At 32.0% G+C, this 21,180-nt stretch overlaps 4 protein-coding genes across 5 annotated transcripts; 2 read left to right on the top strand and 2 right to left on the bottom strand.

Moving 5' to 3' along the window:
- The first annotated feature begins 24 nt into the window (after window positions 1-24).
- Window positions 25-1,581, top strand: LOC124538659 (RRP15-like protein). Its single transcript, XM_047115793.1, has 4 exons — window positions 25-213; window positions 297-640; window positions 763-1,076; window positions 1,511-1,581. The coding sequence occupies exons 1-4, from the start codon at window positions 168-170 to the stop codon at window positions 1,566-1,568; spliced, it is 762 nt and encodes a 253-aa protein (XP_046971749.1). The 5' UTR covers window positions 25-167; the 3' UTR covers window positions 1,569-1,581.
- LOC124538658 (RAB6A-GEF complex partner protein 2) lies at window positions 1,572-3,658 on the bottom strand. Its single transcript, XM_047115791.1, has 6 exons — window positions 3,296-3,658; window positions 3,011-3,216; window positions 2,642-2,922; window positions 2,353-2,505; window positions 2,032-2,218; window positions 1,572-1,836 (listed from the first exon to the last, which is right to left on the bottom strand). Exons 1-6 carry the CDS (start codon window positions 3,415-3,417, stop codon window positions 1,628-1,630), a joined length of 1,158 nt encoding a protein of 385 aa, XP_046971747.1. The 5' UTR covers window positions 3,418-3,658; the 3' UTR covers window positions 1,572-1,627.
- Window positions 3,659-3,952: 294 nt separating this feature from the next.
- On the top strand, window positions 3,953-12,191 carry LOC124538657 (BTB/POZ domain-containing protein KCTD3). 2 transcript variants are annotated; one of them, XM_047115789.1, is made up of 13 exons: window positions 3,953-4,143; window positions 4,278-4,591; window positions 4,673-4,838; window positions 5,040-5,116; window positions 5,356-5,449; window positions 6,071-6,288; window positions 6,673-6,885; window positions 7,085-7,201; window positions 8,516-8,655; window positions 9,222-9,396; window positions 9,755-9,851; window positions 10,751-10,938; window positions 11,332-12,191. In XM_047115789.1, the coding sequence occupies exons 1-13, from the start codon at window positions 4,097-4,099 to the stop codon at window positions 11,472-11,474; spliced, it is 1,989 nt and encodes a 662-aa protein (XP_046971745.1). In that variant the 5' UTR covers window positions 3,953-4,096; the 3' UTR covers window positions 11,475-12,191. The 2 variants fall into 2 exon arrangements, with proteins under 2 accessions (XP_046971745.1, XP_046971746.1); XM_047115790.1 differs by having other exon boundaries at window positions 11,335-12,191.
- Window positions 12,192-16,306: 4,115 nt separating this feature from the next.
- Window positions 16,307-21,173, bottom strand: LOC124538388 (CAAX prenyl protease 2). Its single transcript, XM_047115433.1, has 6 exons — window positions 20,939-21,173; window positions 20,609-20,853; window positions 20,358-20,525; window positions 20,185-20,253; window positions 19,175-19,237; window positions 16,307-18,144 (listed from the first exon to the last, which is right to left on the bottom strand). Exons 1-6 carry the CDS (start codon window positions 21,052-21,054, stop codon window positions 17,942-17,944), a joined length of 864 nt encoding a protein of 287 aa, XP_046971389.1. The 5' UTR covers window positions 21,055-21,173; the 3' UTR covers window positions 16,307-17,941.
- Between the last annotated feature and the right edge of the window lie 7 nt (window positions 21,174-21,180).

Consider the following 21,180-nt stretch of genomic DNA (forward strand, 5'->3'; position numbering starts at 1 on the left):
AACTTTTAACACACATGTCAAGCACAAATTGTCAAAACTTTGAATGACAACTTAGACCAACACACGTGCGGCAGAATATCAGTTATTGTATTTTACATTTCGACATTTTAGGTTTAATTCTTTCTCATCTATAATCACAGTTTCTTTATAAGCTTTGATATAGAATAATGGTAGTGGCCGAAAAAATGAGTAAACCAACACTAAAAGTATCAGGTAATTAAACGGTATTCAAGTGACTTTTCGGCGTGTTTATAAAAATTGACAAAATAGGTATATATTAAATAATCTTCTTTTAGTTTCAAATTCTGAATCGTCTAGTGAAGAAGCTGAAGATTCTGAATACGAGGCAGAGGTATCAGACGACGCAAATGATGAAAATTCTGAAAACAATAACAGTGATGATGAACTCATATTAAAAAACGAAGGCTGGGCAGATTCTATTTCAAAGATTCTTGGATCGAATAAACCTAAAAATAAGAAGACATTAGTTTTATCAAGAGCAAAAAAGCTTGCAGATGTTGTGAAAAAGGAAAAAGAAGAGAAACCCGCTTTTGAAATCGTAGGAGAACAGCCTATAGAAGAAAAACCAGAAGTAAAAGAAAACAAAGTTGATGTAGAACCACCGCCTGCCAAGAAAAAGGTAAATAATAATCACACACTTAAATTATACATTACTATTCTGACTATATAATACTGTTTCTCTTCATGAAAAACTTCTTGTTGGATAACAACAAATTTAACAATATAAATTTCAACTTTCAGAAATGTGAAAAATCATCAGTCCGAATGAAACCAAACATACTTGAGAAAGATAGAGAAAGATTACTAGCAAAAATAGCAACAAAAGGTGTTGTACAATTGTTCAATGCAGTGAGAAATCAACAAAAAACTTTTGAAACAGATCTAAATAAAAATTTACCAGAGGGTAAAAAAGAAAAGATTCTAAAGAAATTTGATAAGAGAGCCTTTTTAGATACACTTATGGGTCAATCAAAGTCTATAGTTGTTGAAGATCAAACAAAACCTTTGAAAGATGAATTAAAAGCAGAAGACAAACCTCGGTGGAATGCATTAAGGTAAACTATTGTTGTAAAAAGTGTAAAATGATAATATTTATTGTTTTATCCTCTGTCAAAATACTTTTGTGCTTATTGTATGTTCTTTTTTTCTGGTCAATAACTCGTAACATTTGTATACATCTATGAGTTTCAAACTTATAAGCTACTGAAACAAAACAATAATCAAATATACATAAACACTGCATGCAATAATGTTTTAAATAAAATTGACTAAATACAAGTATAATAGAAATTAAATAATAATTTTGTCTTTACTGGCAATTTAACAATTAGACCTTAATCTAACCATATACTCAAACCGAACTATGTTGTTGTAAGTCATAGTCATTTATTGAAGTAATTATGAAAGACCTCTGCGTATTGCATATAAGTGCTAAAAACATTTAGATATAGAATTTCTCTAAAAAATTAACATTAATTTTACTTTTCAGAGATGACTTCATGATGGGTGCTAAAATGAAAGATTGGGACAAAGAAGTTGAGGAATAAACTATTTAATTATAAATTATAATTTTTTTCTTATAAAACAATTATAGATATATGTATATTTATTTTATATATAGTGTATATGCATCACTTCCCACAGTCTGTTGTGTGATTTGCTTCGGTTGTGTAGAGTAAATCTTCACAGGCAGGTTCCAGACCATTGTTTCTATTGGAACATTAAGTGGTGCATTCCAGTCCTTATCATCTGATGTTGGAAATAGCTTCTCATTGCTTGTCACAAATTCAAAGTGAAGTCGCCAACTTAGAGACACTGAAAAAGGCATAAATTATTCCAATCGATCTTTTATTAGAGTAGTAAGTCCATATGAGGCACTTGAAGAATATAAATTATACAAAGACTTCTAAAAACATACTGTTAATTATTATATAATGAATAATACTTATATAGAAAAGTAGAAAGTCCATTTATTTCTTTTCTAACTTATGTATAATATGTAATTTTTACCTTCATCCCCCTCAAAGGCAGGTGTTATGTGTAATGGTATAGGTAGGATGAGCTGGGAATGTGTAAGACCCAGTGTAACCTCATGACATCTAGCCACTGTCATTGATCTACTAGAGTTCTCTTTGTTGACATTTTTTGTTGGAGTATTAGTTTTCGTAATTTCTTCTGGTTGCAATGACACTGATACCTATGGTACAATATTCAAATAAATTATTTTGTTCTATGGCGGATCAAATATAAAAATATTTCCTTTTTTTTTATAAATTAATGATAAGTAAGTACAATTTAAAAACCTATATAAAAATTAAAAATGAAATATACCTGCATACAAGTGACAGTACCAACTGAGAAATCAAAAGTACCCACAATGTCCTCTCCCAATTTGTAAGCTGATTTAAATAAACAGAATCTTCCGACTTTGCCCCTAGCATTTGTAATCATGTATGAATTGGGACTCCTTCTTGCAGTGAGATTCTAAAATTACATAAATTAACATAGACAATATCAATTTAATATTTTTATACATAAAGTATATATACAAAAGGTAATTTTGCAGTTCCTTTTTTATTTGAAATACTCAAAAAGAAATCAGTTTTATATAAATATATACCTGTAAAACCTGTAGAGCCATAGTTAGAGGTGTTTCTACTTTTCTTTCTTCAGAAAATGGATTAGTGGGTTGAAGTTCTTCTGTAGTCTCATTTCCACATAGAGCTGACAAGTCTTGCATGTTCATAATAGGACTAATAGGTAAAACTCTAAAAGGTATTCTAACCATTTTAATATGAGACCCAACTTTTTGTGTTGCTATTGTAATCTTGTAAGAATATTTTACCGCTGTCCCCCTGTATGAAGGTGGAGCTTCTATTGGTAGTGATTCTCTGTACCAAACTTTTAAAAGAAAACATTTTAATTAATTAATTTTTTATTCATTATTAAAAATCACTAAAATTATTAAACACTCTTTTGTCTTACTTACATGTTTTAGTTTCACCCAAAGGTATAGTCAAGTCACAAAATAATATTTTTGGCTTTGTGTGAAAAATAACATCACCAATATCACAGGATGTAACTTCTAAAGCAGTTGTTTTTTCGATTACAGGGGTTTTTTCTCCGGAATTTTTAGACGTTGAGAAGAAACAGTGTATTTGTGCTGACGCCCATGCTAAGTTTTCTAAGATGTCACTAAAAATGTAATTACTATTATCGTATACATATAGTTACTTTGACTACGAACTTAAATAATATATTTCATTTATTTTACCTGTGACTTTGGGAATTCCTATGCTCTGGTTGTGCTGTGTGGGAAAATGTTATAGCACATTCTATAGCTTCGCCAGCTAAATAAACTGTTCCAGTAGTAAGTTTCGCAGAGAGTTCAATCATTTTAATAATAAACAGTTGTTTCACATTTATAAAATTACACTAATATAAGTAAACTTAATGTAAGAACTACTGAGTTGAGTTACTTTATTATGAACAATGAAAACAAATACATTTTATAATAATTACGAGTATCGAGATGTAAACGAAATTAATGATGACAATGACGTGATAATTGACATATTTTGACGTACACGATTTGACTAGTATTTTAAATCTTGATCCCTTGAAAATGGCAAAGACGACATTTTACTATGCGTATGGCTGACGAGTAGAACCGTTTAACGAATTTGAACAAAACATCTCCATTACTTTTTATTGAATATTATACATATGACTTTTTCTATGAAGTTAGACCAGTCATATTCGTTGAAAATATTATTTTGATCTTAACCTTCTTAAGTCACTGATAAGGCACCGTTAAATTATGCTAAATGATAAATAGACATTAAACAACATTAAAAATGTAAATTTTATATTTCTCTGTAAGTGAAACGAAAAAGCAACAAACGACAGCTGACTTTGACTTTAGATACCTTGATAGAATTTTGACATTAATTTGATTACGAAGCTTGTCAAACTCGCGATGAAATATTTTGGAAAAATTAGAAAGTAATAAATAACAATCGATTCGTTTTATTAAGTTGTGTATCTCATAATCATTATACTCTCTTCACTTTAAATGTCTAACTATCAAGAGATCGTAAACTTAAACGTTGGTGGCACAAGGTAAGCCGCATATAAATGTCTTTATTCTGTGTAGTGTTTATCTTTTGCAAAAGCAACATTGTATGTTGATCTACGCGGGTGTACATTTAAGTTTAAAAATATATGCAGTAAACATTTTTTTTTTTTTATTTTAGATTCGCAACATCATGGCATACTCTGACCTGGGTACCAGATACTTTTTTCACAGCGCTCCTCAGTGGTCGAATACCCACGGTGCGGGATGAGACTGGGGCTATATTTATAGATAGAGATCCTAACCTATTTGGTTTGATTTTAAATTTTTTAAGGACTAGAGACATAGATCTTATTAACATAAACATAAGAGCACTGAGGCATGAATGTGATTACTTTGGCATAACTCCTCTTAGCAGAAGACTTGCACTATGTGATGAGATGAACCATTCATCCTGTGGTGATGTGCTCTTCTATGGATATCTTCCACCTCCCTGTAAGTTATTTTTATCATTAAAAAATACCAAGAATAAAGATTAAGGATTATCAAGTGATTATGTTTTTATTTAAATTTTAGTAAATACAGCTCTTCCAAATGGTAACAATGGTAGAAATGCCAACAGTGTGTCGAGGAAAAACTCAACTGCATCAAATACTGAAGTGGCAGCTAATAGAACTCATTCAAGAAATTCCTCTTTAGATTTACGTACGGTTGGAAGGATACCATCACAAGATCAATTAAGGTATAATTTAAAATCCAAGTTATACTGATAACAAATACGTTAAAATATCATTTCAAAATAATAAACCAGAACAGAATCCAAAATTTAAAAAGAAAATGTTGCCGTCTCTTTTTTACATGCATCCTACAATATTCTCCTAAAACTTTATATATTACTCATGTTAAGAAAAATGCAGTTTTATTATTGTAAAATTTATTTTAGTCGATGTGGTAGAGGTCACTCGAGAGCAGCTTCACTTGGGAACACTGATAGTCACAAGGGATTACGTCCACCGGAAAGTAAGACAATATTTAATATCTGTACTTCATATAATATGTTTTATACATTAATAAAAATTGACATATAAATATTGATTTATTTGTATGTTTTAAATAAAACTAATTATAACGGATGAATCGCGTATATTAATTATTTTTAAAACATCCCGACGTTTCATCCGTTATAATTAGTTTTATTTAAATGTGTAATAATCGCGAAAATTTAAGACAACATTATTTGTATGTTTTTTTTTTTTCAGTAAACACCTGGCAAGAAAATATGAAAGTACAAATAATAAAAGCTCATCACAATTGGATAGCCGTTGCATATACACACTTTGTTACTGGATACAGGTAAAGTTTGTTGTAACTTTTATAATCATTTGATATTTTAACAGAACTCTACCCTATAATAAGCTGTTAAATATCTAGGGTTTTGTTAAATTTGTTTTTGATAATTTTATTTATTACTTTTTAATACTTAGCTTGATCATACATAGTTTTCAATGATTATTTAAATTATTACATTACAAAGGAGAGCTTATCTTACACATGAGACTGATTTCAATGACTCTACAACATTGAGTGTATATATGTTATAGCTATATATATTTCTAGCTGAAGCCATATATATACATACTCACTGATAAACTACATTAGATAAATCTTTTAATTGTATTTGTTTCAAACATAGAGTAAGTATGTACTTAAACTTTATCTTATTATAAGTTTTGATTGTATTATTTAATTTTCTAGAAATAAAGACAAATGGAATACTGGTTACTGTAATACTGTTTATATTTAAAGTTCTTTTAAAGATTTTAAAACTATAAAAAGAAAGAAACATAGTTTTGTTGACTTGCCAATGTGTAATATTTTAAAATTACAGATAGACATTTCCTTTTAATATCTACCTGTGTATTCAGCTGTAATGATCAGATAATTTTCAATATAATTCATTCATCTTTTTTGCAGATTGACTGATTCGTGTGGCTGGTACATAATTTTCCAATCACCAGTTCAAGATTCAGTGATAGAACGAATAGCGCTCAATGCTAAAACTGGTGGTGGTGCAACATCTAGTGGCAACAATTCCTCCGGCACTGATGTGATGCTTGGTATTGCTAGCGGGCCCCTTGTCAGATTATGGGCCTTCTCCACACACACTGAGCCGGTTCGACGGACATTAATAGGTGACTATGTTAATAATTAAAGCAAAGATTTTGGTATCTCAGTCTTTCGAGCTGGTGTTTTAAGGCTTTTTTTTATGGAATAGGTTGGCGGACACCCATATTGGCCAACTGATGGTAAGTGGTCACCATCACCCATAGACAATGACGCTGTAAGAAATATTAACTATTCCTCATTTTCAATGCGCCACCAACCTTTGGGAACTAAGATGCTATGTCCCTTGTGCCTGTAGTTACACAGGCTTAAACCGGAACACAACAATACTGTGTACTGTTGTTTAGCGGTAGAATATCAGATGAGTGTGTGGTACCTACCCAGGCGGGCTTGCACAAAGCCCTACCATCAAGTAAATTTATTACCAACCAAGTTGTTTATTATTCTTTCAGGAACATTTAATTTAGGCGTCCGTGTAGAGCACTTGCTATTCGTGGGTCCGCAGCTAGTGGCGCTCAGCGGCGCTGGAAGTAGAAGTAAAGCCGGTGTGTGGCACACTAGTACTCAGCACTGGCAAACTCAGGATGTCGCACACCTTACCACATATGACACAGCCGGCTCCTTCTTATTACTGGGAACAGCTACCGGGGCTATTAATTATATAGGTAACGTATTTTTTTTCTTTTTTATTATATAATTTAATGTAATGCAAGAGGACACAATATAAAAAATATTGGAAAGTTAACTAAGGAAATGCCTAACATGACCGAAAATTTTTGGACATTTTTCGAGGAATGTAAAAGCCTAAATATATTGTTTTTTGCTGAATTTTATTTACATGGGATTGTGTTTTATTCTATACAGATATGCAAAAGTTTCCTTTGAGGATGAAAGATAACGATCTCTTAGTGACACAGCTGTACAAGGATCCTAATCAAGAGCCAATCACAGCTATATCGGTATATCTTACACCTAAAACAAGTAAGTGAAACACATAAGCTAATTATTAAGATCTATATAATTATGTGGTATGAATTATAAACTAGTACTAATAAACGTAGCCGAAATAGGGTTACGATTTTTTTAATACACAAGCTAAAGTAAACATTAAAGCAGAGAACAAAAAAAAACAGTAACTTTTCGCCAGTCATCTTTCACCCACAAAGGCATTAATCATATCAATATTAGATGTACAATCTAATTTGTATTTTTGCCATCAATTAATTGTTTTTATTATTTGTCTTACAAGACGTCTGGTAAGGACGAGCGTCATTCAAACTAATTTACTCCGATAAACTCAAATTTAAATTCAAATTCCTTCTTCTAATCTGATCCTTTATTTAATCCTTCCAGCGTTTTAAGTGTAATACTTACTTATTGATGGTAAAATTAAAAACTACCACCAGGGTATTTCACCCTGACCTGAGATGAAACGGCGAAAGAAACTCGCGGGTTTTTTTTTGTTAACTTAAGTTAACCTTTATGTACTGAGGTGGTTTAGTCAGATCATAAATGATGATGTGACGTCTATCAGACGGTTATTTAAAAAACCGAAATGGGTTCTAAATATATATTAAAATTCACATGATTTAATTGCCATATGATTCGTTTATTATTCATTTACTAAGGAATTGTAAAAAATAACAACATTTTCGTATGAGATCAACATTTATCAAGTACCAATCAAAAAACGAATATTTCGCTCTTTTTAAGAAAGCTTTCCTTTCTTCACGATCGATCGGTTTTAGTTCAACTTTATTTGAATTTTTTACTTTGTGCAAATTTGTAAAAGTTTTTGATTTAACAATTGTATTAATCATAGTCGTTTTAAATAGTTCAAGCCATAAAGATTCCGAGCCGTTGAATGTTTTGGGTTGACCTCGAGGATTTTTAACAATGCTGTGACTTCGCTCGACTCATAGATGAAACATATGTACGGTAATCTGACTCGACTGATCAATCGATGCTTTCGATCCCGAAGCTACAGGGATGGGCTTAACTTTAAAGGCACCGAAATATGGCTCATATTTGTTTTTTCACCGTCTGTGAGACAACCACGTCAGTACTTAAGTACTGACGTGGGTAGGACATGGGAGCTCTCCTCAATTAATAGATATTAATTCAATGTAATAGAACTATATATAGATATAAGAATGATAGATCTAAATAATTTATTTTGAAGGGTTTCATTTTGAGATAAACAAACTAAAAAAACGAGCATAATTTTTTTTGTTAATGGCCTCATGCAGCAAAAAAAAAAAAACTTGAAAAATATTTTTATTTAATAAATTTCAGATTTATGTGGCAACTGGATAGAGATAGCATACGGGACGAGGTACGGATCAGTGCGTGTGATCGTACAGCATCCGGAAACAGTTGGTCACGGACCGCAATTATTCCAAACTTTCACCGTTCATCAAAGTCCTATCACTAAGGTGAGTTTGCAGGGTATTAAATAACAATACAGATACTAAATGACTAAAACTAACAATAATGCTGCTCTGCCAAGTCGATAAAATTATTGAGTCTGTTATTAATTTCTCAGTGTCAGACCCGTTTACTTCGTCCAAAAATCCAGCTTAATCATATTTTAGGACTAATAGGTATTTTTAATAAAAAATATTAATACCAAAATTGTATTTATTAAATCGATTACGGTACCATCTCGATTATATTCCGTTCCAAGTTTGATCGAAGCGCAAGTGGAATTGGACACTAGTAATGTCGGATTTGCTGTTTCGTTGGATTAAAAGAGTAAAGGAGATTTACTTGTGTTTGCGCATACGTTGAGCATTATTAAATGTTCTGCTCTATGCGTTATCACTCTCCAGAATAGTCGCCTTAGTCATGAAGACATAAACACGTTTACAACACCATTTAAATGCTACTCGAATCAATCATGCAATCGATATGAAGAAGTTCAATAGGTCTTACTTACTTACTTACTTATAATTAAGTTTTTCCAAATTAAATATCTAACGTATATCGCCTAATATTTAAGGTATCTCTGTCAGAAAACTACTTGATATCGGTATGCAGCGAGTACAACCATGTTAGGTCTTGGCGCGTCACTCGCTTCAGAGGAATGATCTCGACGCAACCTGGAACCACGCCCAAAGCGGCATTTAAGGTCTTGGCCTTAGAAGCGCCGACCGCTCAACCTCATAATGACTGTGGTGAGTAGAAGTTAAAGTCTTTATTCAATTTATATATTTATTATTGCAGATATTCATGTTTGGCTCAGCGCTGTGTCACACACACACACACACACACACACTCACACACACACACATCCATAAATCAATCGAAAATTCCAGATTTAAACCGGGGCAATTACTAATTGGTTTTTTCAGTGAGGAAATGTCCTATTTATGTTTATAATTTGTCGTCGAAGACAAATACTTTATGAAAAGACAATATCCTAAGGTTACCTGCACATTTGAATCAGCGTAATAGGCATCTCTTGCGCCAAGCATATATTAATTTAAAAATAATCGATTATCAGTACATATCTCTTTATATTTTTGCTTCTAGGGCCTTATGGTGAACAGGATGAGGAACAAATATTTATACAGAAAGTAGTACCTGATACAGACACGCTGTACGTCCGATTAGCTTCAAACGGCAAAAGGTATTAATGAAATATTAATATTCAGTTTATGTTTTAAACAGAACTTCTTTGATGTGCAAATAGGCCACCTGATTGTTAGTGGTACATCAGATAACGGTGCCGTGTGAAATATTACCAATTCCAAATTGGGAGCTAATATGGTTTAACCCTTTTACTGGTAGTTATCACCACTGTCTACTCACCCTATACGCTGCTATAACTATTCTAAGTATGTGTAATTTGGTAGTGTATCTGATGAGTTTTACCCACCCAGACAGGCTTGACTAAGTCTTACCACCAAGTACTTTTAGGCTGCAACTCCAACAAAGTGGCTGTTATTACGTAGTTATCACCACTGCCTACTCACCCTTTACGCTATTCTAAGTATGTATAATTTGGTAGTGTATCTGATGAGTTTTACCCACCCAGACAGGCTTGACTAAGTCCTACCACCAAGTATTTTTAGGCTGCAACTCCAACAAAGTGGCTGTTATTACGTAGTTATCACCACTGCCTACTCACCCTTTACGCTATTCTAAGTATTTATAATTTGGTAGTGTATCTGATGAGTTTTACCCACCCAACAGGCTTGACTAAGTCTTACCACCAAGTATTATTAGGCTGCAACTCCAACAGAGTGTACTGTGTTTGTTTTGCTCTCGACTCCCAATGGGCGCACACTAAGTAGCGTGGTGGCCGCAGACCAAATCCTACCACCAAATATTTTTAGGCTGCAACTCCAACGGAGTATACTGTTTGTTTTGCCCACGACTCCTAATGGGCGCACACTAAGTAGCGTGGTGGCCGCAGACCAAATCCTACCACCAAATATTTTTAGGCTGCAACTCCACCAGAGTATACTGTGTTTGTTTTGCCCACGACTCCCAATGGGCGCACATTAAGTAACCTGGTGTCCGTAGGGTGTGCACCATCCGCTCGGTGGACGCGTCGGCGGTGTCGTGCTTCGTGGTGGCGGAGTGCGAGGGCGCGCTGCGGCCGCGCCGCCTGCTGCTGTGCGGGCACCGCTCGGGCGCCGCGCAGATGTGGGACCTCACCGCGCCCATCGACAAGGCCGCCAAGCCCGCGCCCGCCGTCTCCAACGGCGGAGGTCAGTGCCTGCTATTACGAAGCTAATGACTTCTTTTTTGATCGCCTACAGGCTGTTTCAAAGGAATAAAGAAATATATATTTTTTTTTTATTGAAGAAAACAATAAGTGTGTATGTGGTTGTAAAAAATATCGCTGATTTTTGTTTGTTTTTCGTTTTTTTTTCTACAGATATTCTGAGGTTAGCGCTGTTTATTTTCGATCCGGTGATAAATTTTTGACTATGAATAAAAAGTGTATATCAACAATATTAATCAGCTCTGATATTTTGCTTACCTAGTTGAGGTGTAGTCCCAGTGTAACCTCTTAAATCAGACGCATTAGCGGGACTTTATCGTGTTACAAATTCCAAAGACATAGGACCTTCAATCGATTCTAATCTTAACATCCGCAGCAGTAGAGGGCGAGGAGTCCCCGGCGGCGGACGGCGGGCCCACTCCGGACGAGCTGGTACGGCTACTGTCGGCGTGCGACCTGGACGCGGCCCCCGCCGGGCCCGCGCAGACGCACTCGCCCAACCGCCCCGTGCAGCCCTGATCCCTCTGCCGAGTCTTACTGGACACCGTGCTCGGTGTCTGCGTGTGATAGCCGAGTGGCACTCACTCACTCACTCACTCACTCGACCCGTTGGCAGCTGACCTCGTGACCGAAGGCGATGTGACTGATCTTCAGAAATTTGCACACAATGATCTTTTTATTATTTCGAATATTCTTTAATTATACAAATTGTGAATAATGATTCGGTTCGAGGTAATTGTGTAAAGACAGAGGGTCGGGTCTGGCATTGAAACAGATGCTATATGTTGTTTGTGTAAATTTATGTTGAACTCGGTAAGTTCATAATAATTTTATGTTTAGCACTGTCATTAACGGTCAACAACAAAAACATAAATAACCTGGTCTAAAATCTTTGGCTCACTATTTTGTATTTAATGTAAACTTAATACACTTTTTACATGTATGTACCAATCGATGTTCAATGAAATGTATATTTCACGTCAAATGTATTGTCTGTTTTGTTATCACGAATTATATAATGAATATTAAGGTTAGTTCCTGTGGATGTATACAATAGTTTAAAACTTAAGCTGTAAAATTTGAGGCTGACTGTACCAATTAATAGCCCGAATTTAATATAAAATGAAAAATATCTAACGATAATGTTCAGTAATAACATATTTTGAATCTCATCAAACGATAAAATTATTTAATTTAATGACTTAATTTCAGCTAATGAAACGCTGATCAGTTCTATAAACGAATAATATTTTAACGTCATTGGTCAGAGACAGTGAAGCACGATATAGGCGACCAATGAGCGTTCAGTATTTATTTAATTAGTAAACCTGACTTTGACCAACGTTTCAGAAAGTAATGTAGATATTATCTTCTCCCTTTGCAATCTTTAACGTATAAATTAAAATATCAATTTGTTGTAGTTTTGAAACGTATTAACGTTGTAACTTAGAGCTTACTGATAACTATGAATTTTTGCATTTTTTAAAATAATAATTGAATGTTGCAACTACAGGTACCTTTACATACGTTGCTGTTGATTATTATCAATTTTCATTATTATGAATTTGACAATCATTGTTTATACAGTTTATAATTATTTAAGTAAATATAAAATTAAATTAACATTCAGAATTTTAATATAATTACATATCGGGATCAAAATAAAAACTTTGTTTATGACACCTTCGTCAAGTTGATAGTAAACATTATTATTAAATATATAAGACTGATTTGGTTCGAGAACTCAAGAGTTGAATAAATACTCATTTTAAAAATTACCTTTTTATTTATATAGTTGATCGAACACATTTGAAATGAGACAAAAAAATTATCAATGTGTATTATAAATTTCAAGTTATAATAAAATTAAAATCATATTATATAGTTACATATCTGTATTTATAGCGTAAAATATATGTTGCAATCATTATTATTAATATACCTTGAATTTAAATAGTTGTTGCGGGTGTAGCGTTGTAAGCTATCTGTGTCTTATTTTATAAATATGAAATAAAAATATATATATTTACGACAAAAAAAAATACTTTTATTGTTTTAGTTTGTAGGTTTGATTTAATAACGAAAGCATTTACAACAAGATACAAGTATCTACATAACTTTTATTCTCCTCATACTTTTCTACATTGACTTATATTGTTCTTTGCCACAGTCGGACAATTATTGCCTACTTAATTTTTCTGCCAACGCTTTTTCGCTCGAGAATTGTCATTTATGATTTTTTTTTCCATTTCATTCTAACAGCGAGATGATTACACAAACTAGTCAGCCAGTCTTTTTTCAAACGGGCAGAAACTCAACTAATGGAAAATGACTACCTCTGCTCATGGACATATGCAACACCGAGGTCGCACCTTTCTGTAAATGTGTTCTGGAAATGTGTAGGCTTTTTTTAAGGTTTCCAAATCGTATCGGTTCGGAAAAACCGCCAGCGAAAGCTGATTCCACAGATTGGGTCTACGAAAGTTGTAGATTTTCGGACAACTAGGTGGTTCGGATGGAATTTGGTAATAAGTTCTATAGTATCCGAAGTTGAGATTAAGTTCTATAGTATTTTTTATCAATGAATAAAGGGTAAGGGAGTTTGGAAGATACTCAGTAAGGTTCTAGTAAATAATAAACGTGATTTTATACAAATATTTAATGTCATTCGGATACTTAATTGTTATTACAAAGCTGAAGCTACGAATTATATAAAAGGAGGTATTTTCTTTGAGTTATTCGTTACTACATAATTAATAAACAATAAATAAGATTACAAAAATGAAACATGCACACAAATATGTTAAATTTGTCTGAAGAATGTCCATACTTACTCATTATACTTACAGGAATCAAAATTACTAAAAAATTGTTATTGATATCGAAGTGCTGCTATGCGTTTTCACTTTCACAAATTTTCGAAACCGCCTAAACAATTTTCCAAGAAAACCCCGCAAGCAATTTGATTATTAATGAAAACAAATTTGTAGCAATGTTTATAATATAAATATTTGTTGTTCAATACACATTCTTATACCATTCATCCAAGTGAGTTGTTCTTGGTACAGTGGTTTATGGCACTTTGACATAGTGCCGTTTACGGATAATTGGTGGCACGCGAGTTGTATTGGACATATGTACAGGGGCATTGTAACACATGACAATCATAGCCACTAAATTATAGATACATCGATAAACTGCTGCAGTACCTATTGTCGATTCTAACCACAGAGCCAAAAGCCCTTCTTCTATAGAATATATTGGAATAGATTATTACAAATATATTACTACGTGCATATTTGGAGTTTGAGCTTGTCTGAAATGTCCGGTCGCATTCCTGATGTATGCCTATTGGTCATGATTTGTGACAATAAACGGTTGACATGGCCTATTTTAGTAAGTTGACATACACGTTACATTATAATAATCATTGATGTCACTACAAAGAAACATTGTCATTTGATAACGGACCTGAAAGCCTGTATCTCTCAGCGATCAAATTTTAACGCGTACATGACATTATTAAAACAAAAACAATGAATTTCAAGGCCAATCACAAATTTGACCTTGAAATTTTACTCATCATATCCCAAGAAGTTACACTTCGTACATGACACAGTAAGTAAAATAAATTCTTGTGCTCTCACTCACACGCCTTAAACACTCATAAATAATTACCATAATGACTTTAAATTCGTAGCTTCAAAATACCTTTTACCTTAGACTCTAAGGTAAAAGGTATTTTGAAACTATACAGTAAGGCTTATACTCTAAGGCTTAGAGTATAAGCCTTACTGTATAGTTTTTTTGTTATATTAAAATGACATTAATTGACTAGTGAGGCAACGAACCTTCAATACATCATATTAATATTAAAAATATAATTTTAAAAAGCCACGGTTTTAAATTTAGGGTATTTGACAATATAAGTGACATTTTAAATTATAAATGGGAACGTTAAAGTAGCCATTAACCGAATAAAACTTAACTTTTGTAGCATTTAAAGTTATAGTCATACTTTAAAAAATAAAGTGTGTTTTTTATTTTTCTAGTTCTCGAAATTTTAATTACTTCATTAAGCACAGATCTCCATAATATTTAATATTTTATGGTTATCATCAAACTTTAAATATGACTTCTGATATAATTTAATGAATAAGCAAAAACGTTTTCCTCAATCAAGCGAAGGCTTTTTCCCAGCAGTGCGACATTTAATAGTTGTTATTATTGTTCTTGTATCGTCAATTACCCCGTAACGAAATATATTCTCAAATAATTATTTACAGACAAAACCAATTACAAAATCCACATGTTACGTATGAGTTAAGATTAAATACGAGATAATATACACTTAGTAAATATTGAATGTCGTTAGAAAATTATTTAAGTACAAAAACTTGAGTACTTATTATTTTACTTTGATAGGAATATCATGACTTAGGTAATTAAATATACATATAATTAATAAACACGTACAGTGTAAACTCCATGTAACGTCACTCGATTTAACGGCAAACTCTCTAAAGCGTCGAAATCAATTGGTTTTAGTTGGTTTAGCTTGTATTCCATACAATGAGACACTCTACATAGCATCACACCCACTCTCAATAACGACAACAATTGAGAAATAAAAAGCTGTGCATCTGTGTACGTTCCTTTGTCGCTTTATTATTCTAGCCCTCAATAAACTCGAATGTCGGCACCACGCATTAGGAACTTTCTAAGAAATTCGTTCATTTGTTTACAAATTAGGATTGCTTGCACGTGTAGACTGTGACCATGCCTAATAGGTAGGAGTCATGGATTACAACGTTATCATATGTATTCTACGATTGATGAGGTGGAAACAGAACTCGAGTTTGATAGCGACGACGACCTTCCTTTAAATGAGTGGATTCAGCAGGTCAACATGACAGGCAATACGGTAAATTTTTAAACATACAGCGAAGTAGACAACTGCCTGCTTACAACGGCTTCACTCACAGACATAGAAATTTTGGATTCAGTGAGAAATGAGGTTCAAGAACAAAGAGATGAAGAAGATAAGACGGATGAGCTTGGGCCTCCACCGAGCGTTAAAGAAGTTCTGAAAGCAGCTAAATTATTGGAAAATTACTTCCTTTATATCAGATATAAATAAAATAATTAAAAATATACAACAAAATTACTGGTGCAGCAAAAGGCGTCAGACAAAAATAACAGAGTATACGCAATAGCGTTCAAATAAGTACTAACAATAGACTAAAATAAACTTTTTTTTCGAATTCTGATTCTCTTCATTTAACGACCACTCTCTATAACGCCGTAAAATGCAGTGTTCAGTGTCGTTATATAGAGTTTACACTGTATATGTACCCTTAGAGCAAGTTTGAAACGCAAACTTTTACGTTTGGATAGTTTGGTACACTAATTCATAAACTATTCAGTGTACTATTTGATATTTTTTTTCCTTTGACGCAAACGTTAAAGTTTATGTTTAAAAACACATTACAACCTATACGTATGTATATGGCACAAAATGTTAATTAAAAAAAAATTAAAATATAATTTAAACGATAAAAAAATTTTTTTTAAGGATGAAAACAGTTTTTTTTTTATTTGGATTACTAATTTACTTTGGCTAGATCTCCTTGGTAAAATATTTACATACTTCTATTACAAGGATTAAAAATTACCTACATAGTTTGTTTTTGGAATTTATGAAATATTAGTTTATATAGGTTATTGTTTAAATTTCTATATCCTAGCCATATGCATGCTGACAGAACTAAAATAAATATAACTAAAATTTTGACCAAATCACTGAATCTATTCAACCTCGCTTACGTTTTTTTTTATGATATAGGTGGCAAACGAGCAGGAGGGTTGAGCACCTGATGGAAAGTGACTACCACCGCCCATGAATATCTTACGTCATATATAATCAAAATTTCTAAGAAATCCTTTAATAAAATGACTTTATTTAAATTTAATTTAAAATAATATGAGATAATGTTTCGAGTAGTTTTAATATACTCTTAGGAAATTGCAAATCCTACATTAATTCTCTTTTCAGATCGTTTTATCAAAAAAACTTTACCTCAAAATATAATACAAACTTATATAGTCTGTTCCAACCACAAGAGGAAAAAAGCAAAATTAACATCATTTGACAGCGAATTGATGCAATATCATTTAGGGTTTGCAACAAATAGCTTTTTGAATTTCGATGAAATTTCTATCGTAACATTAGTTAAGTGTATTATAAATACAGATAACTCTTAGTAGCCAACAATAACTAATTTGTGTAAAACTAAGATTTGTTTATCTTTATTCCTAACAAAATTGGAATAGGCTATGGTTTTTAGTGCATCTAACATAAATATCATAATCAAGTATTCCATATGTGCGTACAAGTATACATTAGTTCATGACTTATTTAATAAATGAATGCTTAATACATTTAAATTAATTAGAATAGTCACAAGAACTTACAAACAATACAACAGATTATTTTAACATATTTAATAAAGCGTGGAAAATTATGCTTTAGAGCATTTATTTAGTTGAGCAATGCAGCGCAGGATTTATTGTAAAATGGATATATTCAAAACAGTTAATTTATTTCGCATATTTAGTCAGAATTTGGTATGATCTTTGCAATCCTTCATGGACTTATACTTAAAAAAAATTACAGTCAAATGCAATTTTAAGTTAAAAAAATATATCCACATATACAACGGCAAAATATATAAAAATATGTAAAAAGACCAACTTTATAAAAGATTCATTCAAGTTGGACTTGATTCATATATTCACTTGACTTAGATAATAATAATAATCATAAATATGCACCAGTCATAATACAAATTTTATATTTAGGTAAAAATAATAGTTTATAAAAATAATTAATACAGTAAATTTAATGAGTAAATCATTATCAACAAAATCCAAGAATTTGGTATAAAAATAATTAGACAATAAGAGCACAGAGATAAATCTTAAATTTAAGTTAACAATTGCAGCTTATTATCATAAATATAGGGATCGGTTAGAGGTATTAGTAAATAACACCATAGGAAGAGACCGAGGAAAAAGTTACATATAATAAGAAGTCGCTGCAATAATGGAAAATGAAATACCTCAATGAAATTCGGGAATCCGAGATGGTTGCAGAATATGTGTGCAACGAGTGGTGCGAAGAAATGACCTGGAACATTTTTTTTATTATAAATAAATCAGGTCATATTATTTGATAAAAAAATTAATATTAGTAAAATTATAATCGCTTATTGTGTTTCAAGTAATCATTTCCAAGACAAATATTATGCTATGTCCATATTATAAAGAACAATTTTTTATTTCATTTTAAGTAAAGCTTCCATACGCAACTACCATCGCGAGTTAGAATGGGTGGGTGTTAGGGATTCACGTCAATTTCTGTACACATATGCAATAGGCTATTTGACTGGTTTTTAAAATCCATTTTATATTATTTAGTAGAGGTTAAGGGACCCAGTAAAAGTTGATTTTTTTTATTTCTAGTACATATTTGAAGAAAAATATCATATTAATAATTCCATATTTAAATAACGCGCGAAAACGCTACTTGGACAATATGGTGCTGCAATGGGGTCAGTGACGTCACTTTGCTGTGTTTTAATCTGTGGTACACATAGTAGAAAAGCAAGGTTTACAAGAAAGTGACTTCATCATAAGCCCGGCCAATCAGGAGCGTTTTGTGTCACGTGACAAACGTTTGAAAAAATGCATTTTTATTTATTGGTTTTTGAATACATTAAGTATTATTTTCAAGTTTCGTTAGTAAATAACCATTTTTAAACTCATAATATACACTGATTACAATAATTCACGATTTACTTTTCGCATTGTCAAATAGCCTATTGTCTTACAAACAAAAAATGAAACCACTTTGGCTTTTATATATTTTACTAGCTTTGCCCGGGACTGTGTGCGCGTTTGAATTTAAGACTAATCCTATTACATCAAATATCAGCCCGTGAAAGTTCCATCGAAATCGGTCCAGACATTCTGAAGATTTGCCGACAGAGATTTGACAAGCAGATACACAAAAAGTTGTTGTTATTTTCGTATACATATCGTTTATAACAATAATTTAGTAAAAAGCGATTATTTTAATATTACAAACAGACACACCAATTTTATTATATGTAAAGACTGGTTAGAATTAAAAAATTATAAGTATTATAATAACTTACCAGTTCTCAAAAACAGGTAAGCTGAATATGCACCAAACACAGTAGTGAATGAGAATTGAAACACTGAAAAAGAAGATGCAATAATACATTACTAATTTGTAATATTATAAACAATGTATAGTATGACACAACTTAAATGTAGCATCGGCAAAATTCGTAAAACCGATCACATCCGAATTGAGTATCCCAAATTATCAATATTTATTTCTCATGTGAATATGATCTTTACACAAATGTGATAACTTGTAATATCATATGGCCTAATATATTCGTCAATTTGAAAAGCAAGCAGATACACAAAAAGTTAAGTTAATACAATAAATGTAAAATCATTTTATTTACTTGTGGTCATTTTCAGGGTAGTCAAAATGGTTAAAATTTATAATTGGTTTTTCTTGTGTTTAGTCAGTTTTCCCAGTTGCCCCTCCAACACATTTTCATATGAGAACAGTGTATTTGAAGTTTTTCCTACAACTTTGATTCCTTTAGCAGATAGCTTTCACTTCACATTAAAATTATCCATTTAACCAAAAATTTTTCTAATAACCGATTAGGATTTTGCATAAGTAATTTTCGTCAATGACATTCTCTTTGAAGATTTCAAAGAATTACCAAACAACAAATGCAATCAAGAAAATATTTGCATATTGATTTGATTTATTTGACTTAAATTTTCGCGATTATTACACATTGGAATAAAACTAGTAACAACGGATTTGAATCGCGTTGTTTCGAGGATCACCTAATAACTCTGTTTTGTCTACAGCAATATTAGGTAATCCTAATATTTCTGTAGGCAAAACCAGTGACAAATTATTTTGAGCATAATTATCCAAGTTCAAGATGATTTATTATAAGTGTTTTGTGATTGTAATGAGTTTTACATAAAAAACAGTGATTCTAGTTTTAACATTTTGCAGTCTTGGATAGTATTTAAACATTCTTAACTAGAAAAAAGAATTAACTATTGACATTCTTTTATTATATCACTATTTATAATTATTACTTACATGCAATAAATAGTGCCGACTTTAATGATCGTCCATTTACCAACATCTCATGCAGGTGATGAAAATGGGCTAAAAATAATCAAATCTATATTTATTATCTTTTGATACTTCTACATTTCAAGTAATTAATCAAAAAAATTAAATACATAAATAATTTAATTTAAATAACTCACCAATACCAAAAAGGAATGGTCCTGTGAAAACGGCAGTAAGTGGTTCAAGACATTGCAGTAGAAGAGGCATCATACATGACCTAAATACCCACTCTTCACTAAGTGGTGCCATAACATGGTTACGCAACCAAACCAAATCTTGCCAGCTTGACACCCAATACATAGGTTCTAAAATATACAAAATAGTTGTAAAAATATGTTAAAATATAACTAAATACAATTTTAAGATTGTAATTTATTCTACATCTTACCTGCATACAATTTCCAGGTACCAGCTATGAAATGCATTGTTAATGGTCCCAAAAATAATATGGCAGTCAGAATCAAAGGAACAAATAATGCAGATATCATTCCTGACATTCTAAAACCCATATATTCATATATATTTCCCTTTTGCAGCATTTCCTCCTTCAATAGTGTGTGAGTAAAAACAGGCGCTAGCAACATCATGCAACACACACTAAGGAATCTTCTTTTAATAGTTGTTGGATGGTCTCTACAACATAATTAACTTTTTATAAAAGCACCTGTACTTATTGTTGTCATTTAGATAAGTGTGTAAAAATATAATGTTACAATACCTGCTTAAATTAGATCTCCAAATGTATAAGCTACCCACGTATGAAAAGGTCAAAAAAACACATGCAAGTCCAGAAATCAAACATATATTATCTTCTATAAAGTGTATAGAGGTCATTGTGCTGAATAATATTTATGTTTATTGCTATCCTTAAGTTAATATTTTAAAATTAACAAGCAAGATATAATGATTACAATGAAACTCGATTTATGACAGTTTTCTGTCATTCAATTGACTGCCAAC

This window comes from Vanessa cardui, chromosome 20 (assembly GCF_905220365.1).
Source record: "Vanessa cardui chromosome 20, ilVanCard2.1, whole genome shotgun sequence".
Taxonomy (NCBI): domain Eukaryota; kingdom Metazoa; phylum Arthropoda; class Insecta; order Lepidoptera; family Nymphalidae; genus Vanessa; species Vanessa cardui.